At 37.0% G+C, this 15,224-nt stretch overlaps 1 protein-coding gene across 6 annotated transcripts in view; it reads left to right on the top strand.

Moving 5' to 3' along the window:
- The window catches only part of ZNF451 (zinc finger protein 451), a 121,651-nt gene that overhangs the window by 100,777 nt on the left and 5,650 nt on the right, over positions 1 to 15,224 (top strand). For 5 of the 6 annotated variants that reach the window (XM_032299757.1, XM_032299758.1, XM_032299760.1 and 2 more), the window contains 4 exons: positions 1,715 to 1,858; positions 2,900 to 3,030; positions 4,531 to 4,717; positions 11,296 to 11,364. In XM_032299757.1, the coding sequence (XP_032155648.1) occupies positions 1,715 to 1,858; positions 2,900 to 3,030; positions 4,531 to 4,717; positions 11,296 to 11,364 (531 nt within the window). The remainder of the gene's footprint in view (positions 1 to 1,714; positions 1,859 to 2,899; positions 3,031 to 4,530; positions 4,718 to 11,295; positions 11,365 to 15,224) is intronic. The other variant, XM_032299755.1, reaches the window with a different exon arrangement.

Below are 15,224 nucleotides of genomic sequence, written 5' to 3' on the forward strand. Positions count from 1 at the left end.
ACCATCCTGGTCAACATGGTGAAACCCCGCCTCTACTAAAAATACAAATCAGCTGGGCATGGTGGCGCGTGCCTGTAATCCCAGCTACTCAGGAGGTCGAGGCAGGAGAATTGCCTGAACCCAGGAGGTGGAGGTTGCGGTGAGCCGAGATCGCGCCATTGCACTCCAGCCTGGGTAACGAGCGAAAATCCATCTCAAAAAAAAAAAAAAAAAAAAGAAATAGAGTTAAAGTGGTTGCAAGAAACCAGGGGGAAAATTGAAATATGATTTCCTTGTTTGTGCGTACCCTAGACTATCTTCCATATGATAGGATTAAGTCAGTCTAGGCAAGTGTTACGTGTTTTTTTCTTATTGTTTAGAAATATAATTTGTTTTGTTTAGAGTATAATTTTAAGTGCATATTCTTTTATTTTTTAAATTGTTTTATTGAGATGAAGTCTTACTATGTTGCTTAGGCTGGTTTCGAACTCCTGACCTCAAGCAGTCCTCCTATTTCAGCCTTCCAAAGTGCTGGAATTACAGGTGTGAGCCACCACATCTGATTGAAGTCTATATTCTTTTAAATAAATATTAACTCTTAGTGAGTTATATAGTGTAGTGTATTTTGGTACAATGAGAATATGTGAAAATTTTGGCCAGTAATATGTTTTTATTAACTAGTGAACTTTTACAGGCTTGCTCTGTAGTATACGTAGATCTCAACATCACCTTAAGTCATGACATATTTTCAGTGGTAAAGAATTAAATCATGAGCTGCCTAGTCAACTCTACTCTAAATAGTGAAACACGGTTGCACTGTTTTATGTTCTCTTAGGCCTTTCTTTTGCTCACCTTTTTTAGGAATTTGTGTTAGTCTGCATTTGATAGAAAATGGAATATCTAAATCTAGAATTACTGAGAAGTTAGAGAAAAGATGTAAGGTAGCTTAGAGAAATGGAAGGGAATGGCAGTGGTATATCTGAGGGAACTACTAGAGTAGAAACAATTCATTTTAAAAATAACAGAACATTTTAAAGTTTGCATTGCTACCACAGGAAACTTAAGGCCTTGTCAAAGTGGAAAAGTATGAAATGAGGCAAAGGGGAGAAAGAATGAGAGTTAGGGCATGGGGGGAAGTGAAAGAAGAATCTGAGAGAACCAAGAAGGTGTGTTTATGGGGAGAGGTGTCACTGTGCCACTGGCATCTATTTCTAGCATGACTTTATGGCAGCATGGTTCCAGGTTATCTTATTTCTGCTCTCTAGGGTATTTAATTGTAGAGCTAGAGGGTTACTAATAAGTCAGTCTAGATTGGGAAAAGAACCAAATTCTGGTGGTGAGAATGTTCTTAATAGGTTACCTTGAAATTTTATACAGATGGTGTTAGTTTTTGCTTATTTAGCCTTAAAACTTGGTTTTCTAGTTCTTCTAGTTTTTCTTTTTAGTTCTTCTAGGTTTTCTAGTTCTTCTTTTTAACAAGCCTTAGAATCCATGGCAAATATTTGCAAGAAGGATATATAATCAAATTTGTGAAATGTTCAGAATATTTTTATCTGATTTAAGTGTAAACAGTGTCATGTACAGATTTGGATTTCACAAAAAGGTTTAGATAGAAATGAGTAACATTCAAGATAAGCATTTTTTTATATTAGGCTTCTAATATCTTTTGGATTTGAAATCAGATTGATTTTAGCAAATTCTTACTGAATTCATGTTGATATTTTTGTCTTCTCAGAGGAAGAAATTGTTGAGCTTCCAGATTTGGATTACCTGCGAACCATGACTCATATAGTCTTTGTAGATTTTGATAACTGGTCAAACTTTTTTGGTCATCTACCAGGGCATCTAAACCAAGGAACATTTATTTGGGGCTTTCAAGGTACGGTTAGTAAGAAAAACACAAGTAAACCATTTTTCCCACCTCTTAGAATATAGTTCAGTTTAAAAGGCTTCTCTTAAACCTTTCTGGATAGAACATAGGAACATAATTGGAATATTTTGTGTTATAGTTACTCTGCTAGAATAGTTTTACATGCCTCTGTGGTAAATGTTAACTCTGTTTGGTGACTCAAAGTTTATGTATCTTTTGATAGAGATTGAAAAAGCCTTTATTCAGCACCTAAAATGTGTCAGGAACTATGGCTTTATACTAACATGGTTACTGATTATTATGGTTTTATCTCCTTTAAAATGCAAAGAAGCAGATGTTTTGTTTTTATTTTTTTCCCCTAAAGTTTTAAAACTAATAAATAGCAGAGTTAACTTTCGAAATGTGGCCTCTCAGTTTACAGGACTAATGTTATTTTCAACATGCGTAACTGCATCTTTGGTTCATCCTTGCTGTTCTTAAGTGTTCAGCGTCATATAAACCTCTTTACAAATTGTTAACCAAACCTGGGGGAGAGACTTCTTTGGTTTACAGAAGATTAGTATAGTGAGCGTCTGCTATTGTTCGTGTTTGATAGGAAATAGGATGTAAAGAGAAAGATTGGGGTTAAATATAGGAAACCTACAGACCTGGATAAATTAGCCAGTATAATTGTTTTAGTAAGTTGAACTTTGGTAATTGCCCAACATTTCTGTGCACTGAATGGTGGTGACATATCTGTAAAAACCACTTATGCTTACACTTACAAAATAATGCCATTCAAAGAATTTTTACACACCTTACTTTTGATTTTGCTTAATATCCATGTGAGTTTTAAGATGAGTTGACAGATTCAGGGAAGTTGGTCTCCTTTCTCAAGATTGTAAAGCAACAAGATGATGATGCTTATGCTAGGATGGAGTTCTTCCACGTGCTAATCTAGTACTTAGTCTCCAGAAAATTTTTTTTTCTGGTATGTGTTTTTTCTTGATAAAATTTTTGGCCTTTCCTCCCCTGTTTGACTATCAATTTTGCCTTTTCTAAAATTAATAGGAGGAAACACCAATTGGAAGCCTCCACTCAACTGTAAGATTTATAATTATCTGAACAGGATTGGATGCTTCTTCCTTCATCCTCGCTGTAGTAAAAGAAAAGATGCTGCTGATTTTGCCATATGTATGCATGTGAGTCATTGTTTTATTCAAAATCTAATGTGAATCTCAGACCCACTTGCATTTTTTTTTCCCAATTGAATTGTAGTGAGAGTTACAGAGCATTCTTCAGTACTTCAGGTTTTACCTATGACTATTATGAGGGTAGGAGCCCATAGCATATTTTTATTGCTTTATCCCCAACGTCTAGTAAACCTTCAGCTATCCGCAATGGATCCTCAACTATTTGTGGGATAAATGCAGAGATGATACTGTTTTTTTGTTTTGTTTTTGTTTTTGAGACAGAGTCTCGCTCTGTTGCCCAGGCTGGAGTGCAGTGGTGTAATCTCGGCTCACTGCAACCTCTGCCCCCTGGGCTCAAATGGTTCTCATGCCCCAGCCTCCTGAGTATCTGGGACTACAGGCCCACACCACCATGCCCAGCTAATATTTGTATTTTTAGTAGAGATGGGGTTTCTCCATGTTAGCCAGGCTGATCCTGAACTCCTGGCTTCAAGTGATCTGCCCACCTAGGCCTCCCAAAGTGCTGGATTATAGGCGTGAGCCACTGATCCCTGCTGATGATATTGTATTTGATATATGTTAAGACCCTTTCATATTTTAATATCGCTAAAATTAAGAGGCACCTTAACTATCACTGTTGGCCTAGATATAATTTGCATTTGCTTCTGCCTCTGCCAGTTACCTAGAGAAACTACCAAACTGAGACTCACTTTAAATTCTCTGCTTAGGACTTACATGTCACACTGATAATGTAAATTTACTCTCCAAACTTGTTGACTGTAGGTTGTGGTTTAAACAACAAAAGATTTCTTTTTCCCTGTATCTAGTGCCAAGATTGAATCATGCAAATTGCCTTGCTTACCTTTTCTCTGTGGCAGATTTCTTATTTACCCTTACATTGTGTATATGGCCCTTTAGCATTCCAACTTTATGTGAGGTCCTTCTGTTGGACTTCCATTTTGGCTTTTTCTTTTCATGGCATATAAAATAGCTTATATCATTTGATGGCATCTTATATTTTATTAAATGTGGGGTATTTCATTTATGAAGGAGATCTTTCTTTCTTTTTTCGTTTTGAGATGGAGTCTCGCTCTGTCACCTAGGCTGGGGTGCAGTGGTGCAGTCTCAGCTACAACCTTTGCCTCCTGGGTTCAAGCAATTCTCTAGCCTCAGCCTGGAGGATCGCGAGTAGCTGGGATTACAGGCGTGTGCCACCACACCTAGCTAATTTTTGCATTTTTTAGTAGAGAGGATTTCTCCATGTTGGCCAGGATGGTCTCGAACTCCTGACCTCAGGTGATCTGCCTGCCTCTGCCTCCCAAAGTGTTGGGATTACAGGCATGAACCACTGTGCCCAGCCGAAAGAGATCTTTATGTCATACTTTAGTAGGGACTAGGGAACAAGCTTAATATACCTTCCTCGGTATGTGTTCATTGTGAAATAGAGATAAGTTGGTTTGAAACTCATGCTGATTTTTTTATCAACCTGTGCCATTTGTTCTAACTTAGGCTGGCCGTCTAGATGAACAACTACCCAAGCAAATTCCTTTCACCATCCTCTCAGGAGATCAAGGTTTTCTGGAGCTAGAGAATCAATTTAAGAAGACTCAGAGGCCAGCTCATATACTAAACCCTCACCACTTAGAGGGAGATATGATGTGTGCCTTGTTAAATAGCATATCTGATACCACCAAAGGTACGCAGCTGCAGTCACAGTGCAAACCGCCCAAGAGGAGGAGACTTCATTGCTGAGAGAAACCAATAAACTGCTGTCCACTAGTAAACTGTTGCCTGCTTACTAAATCATCACGTTCTCTTACTTCTGTCTTTTAAAAAATCTCACTTTCAGTTTTTAGTGTTTTAGAAGGAGGAGGAATTCATAATAATTTTCTGGAGGCTTTTTTTGATCTAGTAGATAAAATCTATATTGATGTATATAAAATATATATTCATACATTATAGTATGTTACTACAATTTTAAAAGCTCAGAATTCAGATCTTTACTTAGTTTCTGAAATTCCAAATGACCTTCAGTTTTTTAGAAAGCAGTGTGCTTATAGGTGAAAACCAGAAAGCAATAAAAAAGGCAATCATTTAAGAGGGTGACAGTGACAAAATGAAACCCTGATAGGTCTTTAGGTCCTTAGAGAAGTGGGTACATCCTGTCTTATGACTGGGACTTGCACTTTCTTCTGTACCTTTGGGAGATTGTTCAGTGAAAGGAGTGCTGATGTCTAGTTTCACTTCCTAGTATTTAAGAAAAGATGTAATTCTAAGGATTCAGAAGTTTTGTTTTTTGTTTTTCATAATTTCTGAGTCAATTGCTCTACCAATGAGCTATACCCCCGTTTTTCATAATATCTGAAGAAATATGGATAGAAAGATTAATGTTTAAATATCCTAATAACTTAAATTCATGAGTAAGGTTTGAAGATATTAATGAATTACCTTAATGAAAAATAGTGGCTTTTGGCATTTTTATTGTGTGCCTTTAAATTGTTCAACTCTGCTTGCCTCCTAGATATTTTTTTCTTTCAGTATATGTGGAAGCACATTTTGATTGAAAACCCATTGTGAAGAATTTTGCTCTGATCACTGATTACAGTGGATCAATTAACTTCTGCAAAGTTAGGAATCAGCAATCTGTGCTCTTTATACTCTTTAAAACAGAGTAATTATGGAGGATTATACAAGAAAATGATGGCCAGGCGCGGAGCCTTACGCCTGTAATCCCAACACTTTGGGAGGCTGAGGCAGCCGGCTCACAAGGTCAGGAGTTCGAGACCAGCCTGGCCAACATAGTGAAACCCCCGTCTCTACTAAAAATACAAAAATTGGCTGGGCATGGTGGCGTGAGCCTGTAGTCCCAGCTACTCGGGAGGCTGAGGCAGGAGAATCACTTAAACCAGGGAGGCAGAGCTGGTGGTGAGCGGAGATTGCATTCCAGCCTGGGCAACAGAGTGAGACTCTGTCTCAAAAAAAGTGATCAAAAAAAACAACGGAAAATGAACTGTTACATCTTTATGTCATCCCTTAGTATCGAGTATTATCTTCCTATTCTGTAATTTTTGTTTTCACTTGCTTTTTCTATCTGTGACTTAAAAAAAAAACAAAAACAGAAAACAAAACATTTTGTTCTACTCTTTTGCCATCCCTTTCCCAGTCCTCAACATCTACTTAATATCCTGTAAGATAAAAAGTTTTACCTTTGCCTCACAAGGCCAACCTCTCTTTCCTTCTCTTACGCTTCTGCTTTTGGGAACATTTCTTTTATAACTCCAGATGTGAAACCAATTATAATTTTGCCTCTATTTCAGTTCTGTTTGGAATGAGAGCTGAATATGTATAGGCTTGCATGGGTATATTAAGGTTGAAGGTAAGATATAGGTTATTAATTTCTGCTGATTACACCCTTCCAAATGCCCCTTATGGTCTAGGTATTTTTTTTTAATCACTCATAGTCAGTACTCATTTGAACTTACTACTTTTTGGAGGCACATGGGTACTTTATTCGTAATTTTTGTGACATATAGAGATTGTGCACTGCATGAGGAACGATATGGGCTTTTGTTCAAATGCTAACTTTGCTGTTTCCTAGCAGTGTGATTTCAGACATGTTACTTTTTTGGAGCCTCATTTTTTTTGTGTATTTATATGGTCGTAATAGTGATGTATGTAAAGTTTCTAGCACAGTATATGAAGCACTTTAGCTATTTAATAAATAGCTATTTTTTATTACTACCATAAAGAGAAAATATGATTCCTAGCCATTACATTTTTAATGTTACACTGAATCATAGTATGTTCAGATTTAGTTATCTGATTTAAGACCAAATTATTTTTTCTTTTTTTTTTTTGAGACGGAGTTCCGCTCTTGTCTCCCAGGCTGGAGTGCAGTGGCATGATCTTGGCTCACTGCAGCCTCTGCCTCCCGCATTCAAGGATTCTCCCGCCTCAGCCTGAAGAGTAGCTGGGATTGCAGGTGCCTGCCACCATGCCTGGCCAATTTTTGTATTTTTAATAGAGACGGAGTTTCACCATGTTGGTCAGGCTGATCTTGAACTCCTGACTTCAGATGATCCACCCACCTTGGCCTTGCAAAGTGTTGGGATTACAGGCATGAGCCACCGTGCCCGGTGACCAAATTTTTTCTTCATGGAAGACTTAAAACCCTCAAATTGCCTGTAGTGAACTTTATTGAAATCAAAGAAAAATCATTTTCTTGGATGACTTTTTATTCAATTTCCTTTCCTAACAGATAGCTTTGTGAATAGTTGAATAATAGTTTCTGTTAAGGAATGGTATTTAATATATAATGGGATGCAGTAAATCTCTCAATGTCTATTAATAATATAATTTTTAAAATATTTTTGTTGGGCCTTCAGTAATTTTGGTTACTAAAGAATGTCAGGGTAACTCCTTGCACATAGCTAAGCAGAGCATTCCTTCCTATTTTTTAAATAATGGTAAATTTTCAGAAATTTACTGTTAACAGGACTAAAAAGTGGTTTTTATTAGACTGAAGATTGCTGTATAAATAGTAATAATCTTTTGAGTAGTGTAAACAGAATCAGTGATCATATGGTATCTCATACTTGGAAAAATCAGTCTTTGCCGATTTCTCTGTTAATTGAAAATCATTCGGGAGTTACTTATTTCAGTAGAAATACAGATATGCAGAGTTGTTGGTTCTGTATATTGGTGTCCGGTCATTACGCCCTAAGGCATTGTTTTTGTGTGGTGGGAAGGAGAAAGGTTAAGTAGCTTTATTACTGGTACTAAAAAGTCTCTGACTTGGTTAGTTAGGGTAAAAGTTACTCCTTGTAGCGAGGTGAACTTTTAGATTAAGTTTGAGGTTTGAATATGTCATGGTTTTTGCCCTATTAATTCTCCTTCTAAGCATCAGGGTTTGAACTGAACATTTTAATTGTACTATGATATATGTATAAATTCTTGTAGAAACATTAAAAAGTCTGTTAACTTTAATTTCCACCCTTCCCACCCCCTGCTCTTGGTCTTCTTATCCTTTATCATTTCTACTTTATATTATACTTATCCTCACTTTCTTAACACTTAAGATACATGGACCCCTTCTGGTAATCCTTATCAGAGAATCCAGATAGACTTTCTTAGACCATTTACATTTTATTCCCAAATACTTCTTTACTGTAACTCAAGCCTCATGTTTCAGAGATGCAGGTATAACTTGTCACTTAAAGGTTGAAAGAAGAAAAAGGTGAACTTTTTTATTGAAAAAAGCTTATTGTAGTTTATTGAAGACCTATGTGCCAGCCACCATGCTAACAGCTTTTTATGTTTGTAGTGTGTAAAGGTGCTTAAATATGTTCTAAGAACTTCTTCCACATGCTTTTTAATCCCCTTTGCAAGCTATGAAGAAGGATGTGTTGGATTATCCCATTTTATAAGTGAGGAAGGTTCAGAAAGGTTAAATAATCTACCTGCAGCCTCACAGCAAGTACTTTTCATCAGTATCAACGACTATGGTGAGACTTTCACTGACACAAATAACTGATTGCATGATGTAGAGCTAGCCACCCAGCGTGAATTACTGGCTCTAATCATGTCCTTGAAGAATGACGATAATGAGAGATGTTCTGCTGCAGTATAGTGACATTGCAGAGTTTATATAAAGATACCAAACAAGTTACTTATTTATTTAATATTCAGGAAGAAGGTGCTTTTTTTGGGTCAGAAGATAAAATGATTTGGTTGTGGGTTCTGGTGCTTTAAAAAGTAAAGTGATTATACGCTGAACATAGCCAAGGAAAGCAATTAGCATTCTAATTTCCCTAGGATATTTTGTCTCATAATTAAACGAGTAAGCACCATCTTTACAGGCTCCTCAAGAAGTCAGCACTAGAACTACAGTGAGCTTATTTGAGTACTGTAACATGCAGGTTCAAAGAAATTCACTAGAAACCCGCCTCAAATTGCTTCCTCTGCCTTTCCCCTAATGTTTCATGGTACATAGAAGCTAACATTTTCAGCGTTTTCTTACATGGGCCAGTATTTGCTCCTTGAAAATTACATATAATGAAAAAGATATTACTACAAGATAATGTTTGTTGAATCTGTATGCTCCTTAGATAGTCTTGTTTATAAGCCTGAAACTTTTATATCGATTTCATTGTGGCTTCATTGTGGATGAATGGGTTAGAAGCAGTAAGTGTGGTTGGTGTCTGTAGAGTCATACCAATTGCGCAGATTTTTTAATTCATCGTACATATAGAGCATAAATATTAACCTAGGTGCTGTGAAAGTGTAGATGATTGAAGCAGCATCATGGCCTGTGGAATAGGCATTACCTAAAATAATTGTTGAACTTAATTCTGAAAGCCAGCCTTTTGTTTCCTCAGCCTGTTAATGAAACTATAGGTTTTTTTCTTCGGACACCATTATCAAAATCTTTTTGATAAAATTAATTCCGTGCAAAGGTACTGAAAATAAGAATATTTTTGATTTTCTCTGTTCTGATGGGGTTGATTACGGCAAAAGAAACCTTTTATAATAATATTTATATCCCCATGTCAAGTTAATCCTTGACAAATCAAGGATTTGTCATTATTCAAACTTGTAGATTAGCCTTAGGCATTGCATGCATTGATGAATTATTTGGATGAGTTATAACATGCTACTTTTGACTGACCTTGACTTTAAATTGTAATAACAGAAACCCCTGGGTATTTTCCTTTTGTTCTTAATGTTTAGAGCAAGCTTGTCCAACCTGCAGTCCGCGGGCCACTTGTGGCCTAGTTCAGCTTTGAATGTGGCCCAACACAAATTTGTAAACTTTCTTAAAACATTAAGAGATTTTTTTTTGCAATTTTTTTTTTAAGCTCATTGGCTGTCATTAGTGTTAGTGTATTTTATGAGTGGCCCAAGCAAGCCCAAGATTGGACACCCCTGGTTTAGAGGTTTAATTTTGTTCTTTAATTTATACATGTAATGTTTTATTTACCTAAAACATTGCTTGAAATATTTAAAGTATTTTGCTGGAATTAATAGCAAAGATGACTTGTAACAACAAATTTCTGCAGCAGAATAATATAGTGAAATATAGTGATTTAATTTTTACTTATAGATACTTAAAGGTCTTGTTTTTAATGTGTATTTTAAGTTTGCATAGAAACAAGTATGTCTATACAACTTGTAGTTATTTAAGTGCTGATTCAAGTCACTGACATATATATAGATGCATATCTATGTATATTTGTATAATTACATCTTGATATAAATCAATACATATTGATTTAAATGTAGTTAAATTGACAGACTAAATATTAGGTCATTGATAGTACCATGTTTCAAATTTTTTAAAGATGAACTTTATTTTTCAGAATAGTTCAGAATTTACAAAAAAGTTGTAAAGATAGTAGAGTGTTTTTGTGTATCCATACTGTTTCCCTTATTAACACTGTATATTAGTGTAATACATTTGTCATAACTAATGGACCAATATTGGAACATTATTGCTAATTCCAACCTTCAGTTTTCCCCAGTGTCCTTTTTCTTTTCTTTTTTTTGAGACAGGATCCCACTCTGTCACTCAGGTTGGAGTGCAGTGGCACAATCTCAGCTCACTGCAACCTCCACCTCCCAGGTTCAAGTGATTCTCCTCCCTCAGCTTCCCAAGTAGCTGGGACTATAGGAGTATGCCATCATGGCTGGCTAATTTTTTGTATTTTTGGTAGAGACAGGGTTTTGCCATGTTTCCCAGGCTGGTCTCAAACTCTTGAGCTCAGGTGATCCACCCACCTTGGCCTCCCAAAATGCTGAAATTACATGTGTGAACAACCACCCCCAGCCTCAGTATCCTTTTTCTGCCCCAGGACCTCGTTGGGGATCCCACATGACATTTAGTCATTAATCTCCTTAGGCTCCATGGTTCAAATTTTAAGTGAGTTTTGCAGTGCCCTGCCAGTCATATTATAAAGCCTTCGGTCTCTCATTATGAAAGCTTGTAAGACAGCAGGTAAGTAAGTTTGTGCTGTGCAAGAGGCATTGTTAATTAAAACCAGTTTTATTATCTTCATAGACATGAATGCATATGATTTTCAAAATAGAGGAGAATTTATCTGTCACCATTTTTAATATTTAGTAAGCATTGGAAAAAACCGTGTGAGAAAGTAGTGTAACACTAATGAACTGTCTTATAATTAGTAAGCTTGGGTATAAGAAGTTACTGAAAATAATATTATTTGAGAATATATAAATTATGGCACAATAACTGCATGTATTGATTCTTCTTTACAGAATGTGACAGTGATGATAACATGGGTACCAAAAATACTTCAATAGGAGAAGAATTTATATCCACAGAAGGTAACCTAATAATCTCTTTTCTACTTGACTGTGTATTTTTTTTCCTCTCTGTCTTTCACCCATTCACCCCTCTTAATCCCTTCTACCCCCAAGTTAAAAATGTTTCTCAGTTTGAAGGATAGCCTTTCATTTTCCATGTAAGACAACTTTGGGATAATACTAATTCAAGGCTAGAATGGGTCAGCCAGTTATGGCCTTTGGGCCAAATCCAGTCCACTATCTTTAGGAACACAGCCATACTCTTTATTTAAGTATTGTCTTATGCTGTTGCATTTGTACTACAACTGCAAGGTTGAGTAGGTGTGGCACAGACGGTATAGCCCCTCCACCCCTGCCCCCCTCAGATAGCTACTTTCTAACCCTTTAAAATGTTTGCTAACCCCTGGGCTAGGAGACGATTTTCATGTCCTAATGTTTATTTATCTTGAGTAGTATTAAGAATATTAAAAGATAGGCAGTGGATGGCCGGGCACGGTGGCTCATCCCTGTAATTCCAGCACTTTGGGAGGCCAAGGCGAGCAGATCACGAGGTCAGGAGATTGAGGTCATCCTGGCCAACATGGTGAAACCCCATCTGTACAAAAAATACAAAAATTAGCTGGGCATGGTGGCACACACCTGTAGTCCCAACTACTCAAGAGGGTGAAGTAGGAGAATTGCTTGAACTGGGGAGGTGGAGGTTGCATTGAGCCGAGATTGCACTACTGCACTCCAGCCTGCCGACAGAACAAGACTGTGTCTCAAAAGAAAAAAAGGTAGGCAGTGGAACTCTAAAACCAAGCACTTACATCCAAATATAAATGGGCTTTTTAAATAAATTTTTTAAAAAGTTGTTTTCAGACAGAGTCTCGCTCTGTCGCCCAGATTGGAGTGCAGTGGTACAATCTCAGCTCACTGCAATGTCTGCCTCCTAGGTTCAGGTGATTCTTGTGCCTCAGCCTCCTGAGTAGTTGGGATTATAGGCGTGAGTCACTACACCCAACTAAAAATTAAAATTCTTTTTTATTCTTCTTAAAGGAAAAGCGCTTTCCTTCCATAGGTTAAAGAGAACTTTTTGGGTCTCTTGGCCTTAAATCATTTGCTAGCTGTACTGCTATTTGGTTGTGTCTTGTAACCATTCTTTACTTTGTTTTTTCTATAACAGACTGCACTTTTTAATAACCAGGGGGGATAGGAGATAATGGATCTTAGAAAATACTTCGAGCTTCACTGGAGAAGTTGAAAATACTATATTAGCATCTTTGACATTAAAGAAAAACAGTAGGAGTGTTCATGTACATTCCAATACAGTGTTTATGATTGGAGATTTTAGGGTGGGAATGTGGAGACTGGAAAGTAGGGATGGAAATGTGACTAAAACACACACAAGCAGAATGGCCCAACTGATATGTTTTCTTTGCATTTCCTTGATCTCACATAATGCGATTAGTTTGACTAAGAGCATACTAGAGTTTTATGCTGTTAACAGTTTGGGAAATGGAGTCTGGCAGTAGAATTTATTTATCCATTAGATGAAGTAGAGAGCTCTAATCTTTCTGCCTTACAGCCAAATTCATTGGTTAAATAAAATTGGCAATAAATCTACACCTAATTGGAAGGAAGCAAGTTTTTTGACCAACTTGTTTTCCCAGCCTCATCTTTCAAGGTCTAGCTCAATGCTTAGCAGCCACATAATGATGAATTAAACAAATAAAAGAATTTTTGTGAGTTTTGAACAAAAACTGCCAATTAAGTTGTTTATCAAGGCCACTAAAAGATAAACACTGCTGAACATGTAAAGAGTTTAGATTTTGCAACTTTTATCTGACACCTCATGACTCATCCCATGGAAAATGCCAGGCAAAATTCTAACTTTTACATAGTTATAAGCTGTCACAGTTTTGTGGGCTCCTAACTAACCTAGGAAATCTGAGATTTATGTAACTGGATATGTACCATATATTATCTCTGTAATGCATGTTATGGTTTGGAGGTAGAGATGTTACATTTTTGTGATTATTTGGTTTGGCGGAAGAATTAATTGTTAAAGGATTCAAGAAAAGATACTTTAAAACCCGTAACTAGTTTTCATAGTTAAAATAGAGGTGGGGATAAAATCCTTTAATCCCAAGAAAAACCAAAGGAGTGTGTTTGTGTTTTGTATCCCGTTGCTTTATGTAAAGTAAGTGTGAGAAGCACACGGTGTTTCACATAAGTTAAGGAACATGGGCTCCTTTGCACTTGTCTCTGACAGCCTTCTTTTTTTCCAATCCTTATCACCCCAAAAGAGCTAACTCGAAATTCATCTCTTAGATTGAACCATATAGAATTGCCATTTTTGTAGGCACTATTGTGTGGTCAGTGCCTTTCCTAGACTGTCCATCTTTAGACACAGCCAACCACTGCCTATTCTGGGATCCTCCTGTACCATACCAAGTGGATTTAAAATATTTAAAATACGCCGGGCGCGGTGGCTCAAGCCTGTAATCCCAGTACTTTGGGAGGCCGAGGCGGGTGGATCACGAGGTCAAGAGATCGCGACCATCCTGGTCAACATGGTGAAACCCCGTCTCTACTAAAAATACAAAAAATTAGCTGGGCATGGTGGCACGTGCCTGTAATCCCAGCTACTCAGGAGGCTGAGGCAGGAGAATTGCCTGAACCCAGGAGGCGGAGGTTGCGGTGAGCCGAGATCGCGCCATTGCACTCCAGCCTGGGTAACAAGAGCGAAACTCCGTCTCAAAAAAAAAAAAAAAAATATTTAAAATACTTCTGTCTACATCTTTGATGTCCACTGACTGTAAGCTCCTTGGGGAATAGGATCATGTTTTATTTATCTTTAATTCAGCAGCACCTAGCACAGTGTTTGGCACAGAATGATTGCTTGTTAAATGAATAAAGTTTTAACAGACTTAAAATGTGTTAGATCCACCAGGACCCATTTCCCTATAACTGAATAAGGGAAATTAAGATAGAGGCTGTTTTCTTATAGCATGTTGTGTTATTTTGTTGACCCCGAACCACAGAAGCAAAATAATGTTCTAGTCTAGACCTGATAAAACTAAAAAAAAAAATTTTAATAACCTCTTAAATCTCTTTTTATTCTTTCTTTTCCCAGTACAACAGCGTAAATACCTGAGAAATAGTGGCAGAAGACAGGATAAATTTGCTTATGGCTTTTTGCCTTAGGGTAATTCCCCTCCTGCTGTGATTTGTCTTATTCTTTGTTGTTCCCCATAGACCAATATCAAACTCTGACCACAAAGGCCAGTCATAACAATCCTATATAATCTATTTCCTGTACTTGACAGAGGAAATAGATGCCACATAATGTGGTAGTGAAAAGTACAATCTTTGGATTCATACTACCTAAGTTAAAACTCTGCTCTGCTGCTTACAAGTTGTGTAATACTGGACAAGTCACTTAACTTCACTGTACTAAAGCTTCCTCCTTATAAATAAGGGAATATTAGTATGCCTACCTTACTAGAATAATATGGCATATCATAAATAGTATATATTGGTTGCTGCTACTGTTACTGGGATTATGATCATCATTATTCACTTCTATCTGCGTCTAAGGTCTACTCTAGAGGTATGCCTACTAACTAGAGGTATTCTGACTGAACTTGCTGGAAGAAACAGAGGACAGCATTACACAAATAATTGCCCATGCAAAACCGTCTTTCTATAAATGTTAGCAATATGTCTTACTCTGAGAATTCCTTCAATTAAGAGTAGTCAGAACTGCTCTTAATCTTAACAACTTGTGAGAGTCAGACTGTTCTCTTCATTTTATATGAAAACTGAGGTGTCTTAAGCATTAAGTAATTTGGCCTTACATCTACAGTTATAAAATGATTGGGGCACCATTTCTATAT

The sequence above is a fragment of the Sapajus apella genome, unplaced genomic scaffold (assembly GCF_009761245.1).
Source record: "Sapajus apella isolate SASKATOON/1434 unplaced genomic scaffold, GSC_monkey_1.0 scaffold41, whole genome shotgun sequence".
NCBI classification, from domain to species: domain Eukaryota; kingdom Metazoa; phylum Chordata; class Mammalia; order Primates; family Cebidae; genus Sapajus; species Sapajus apella.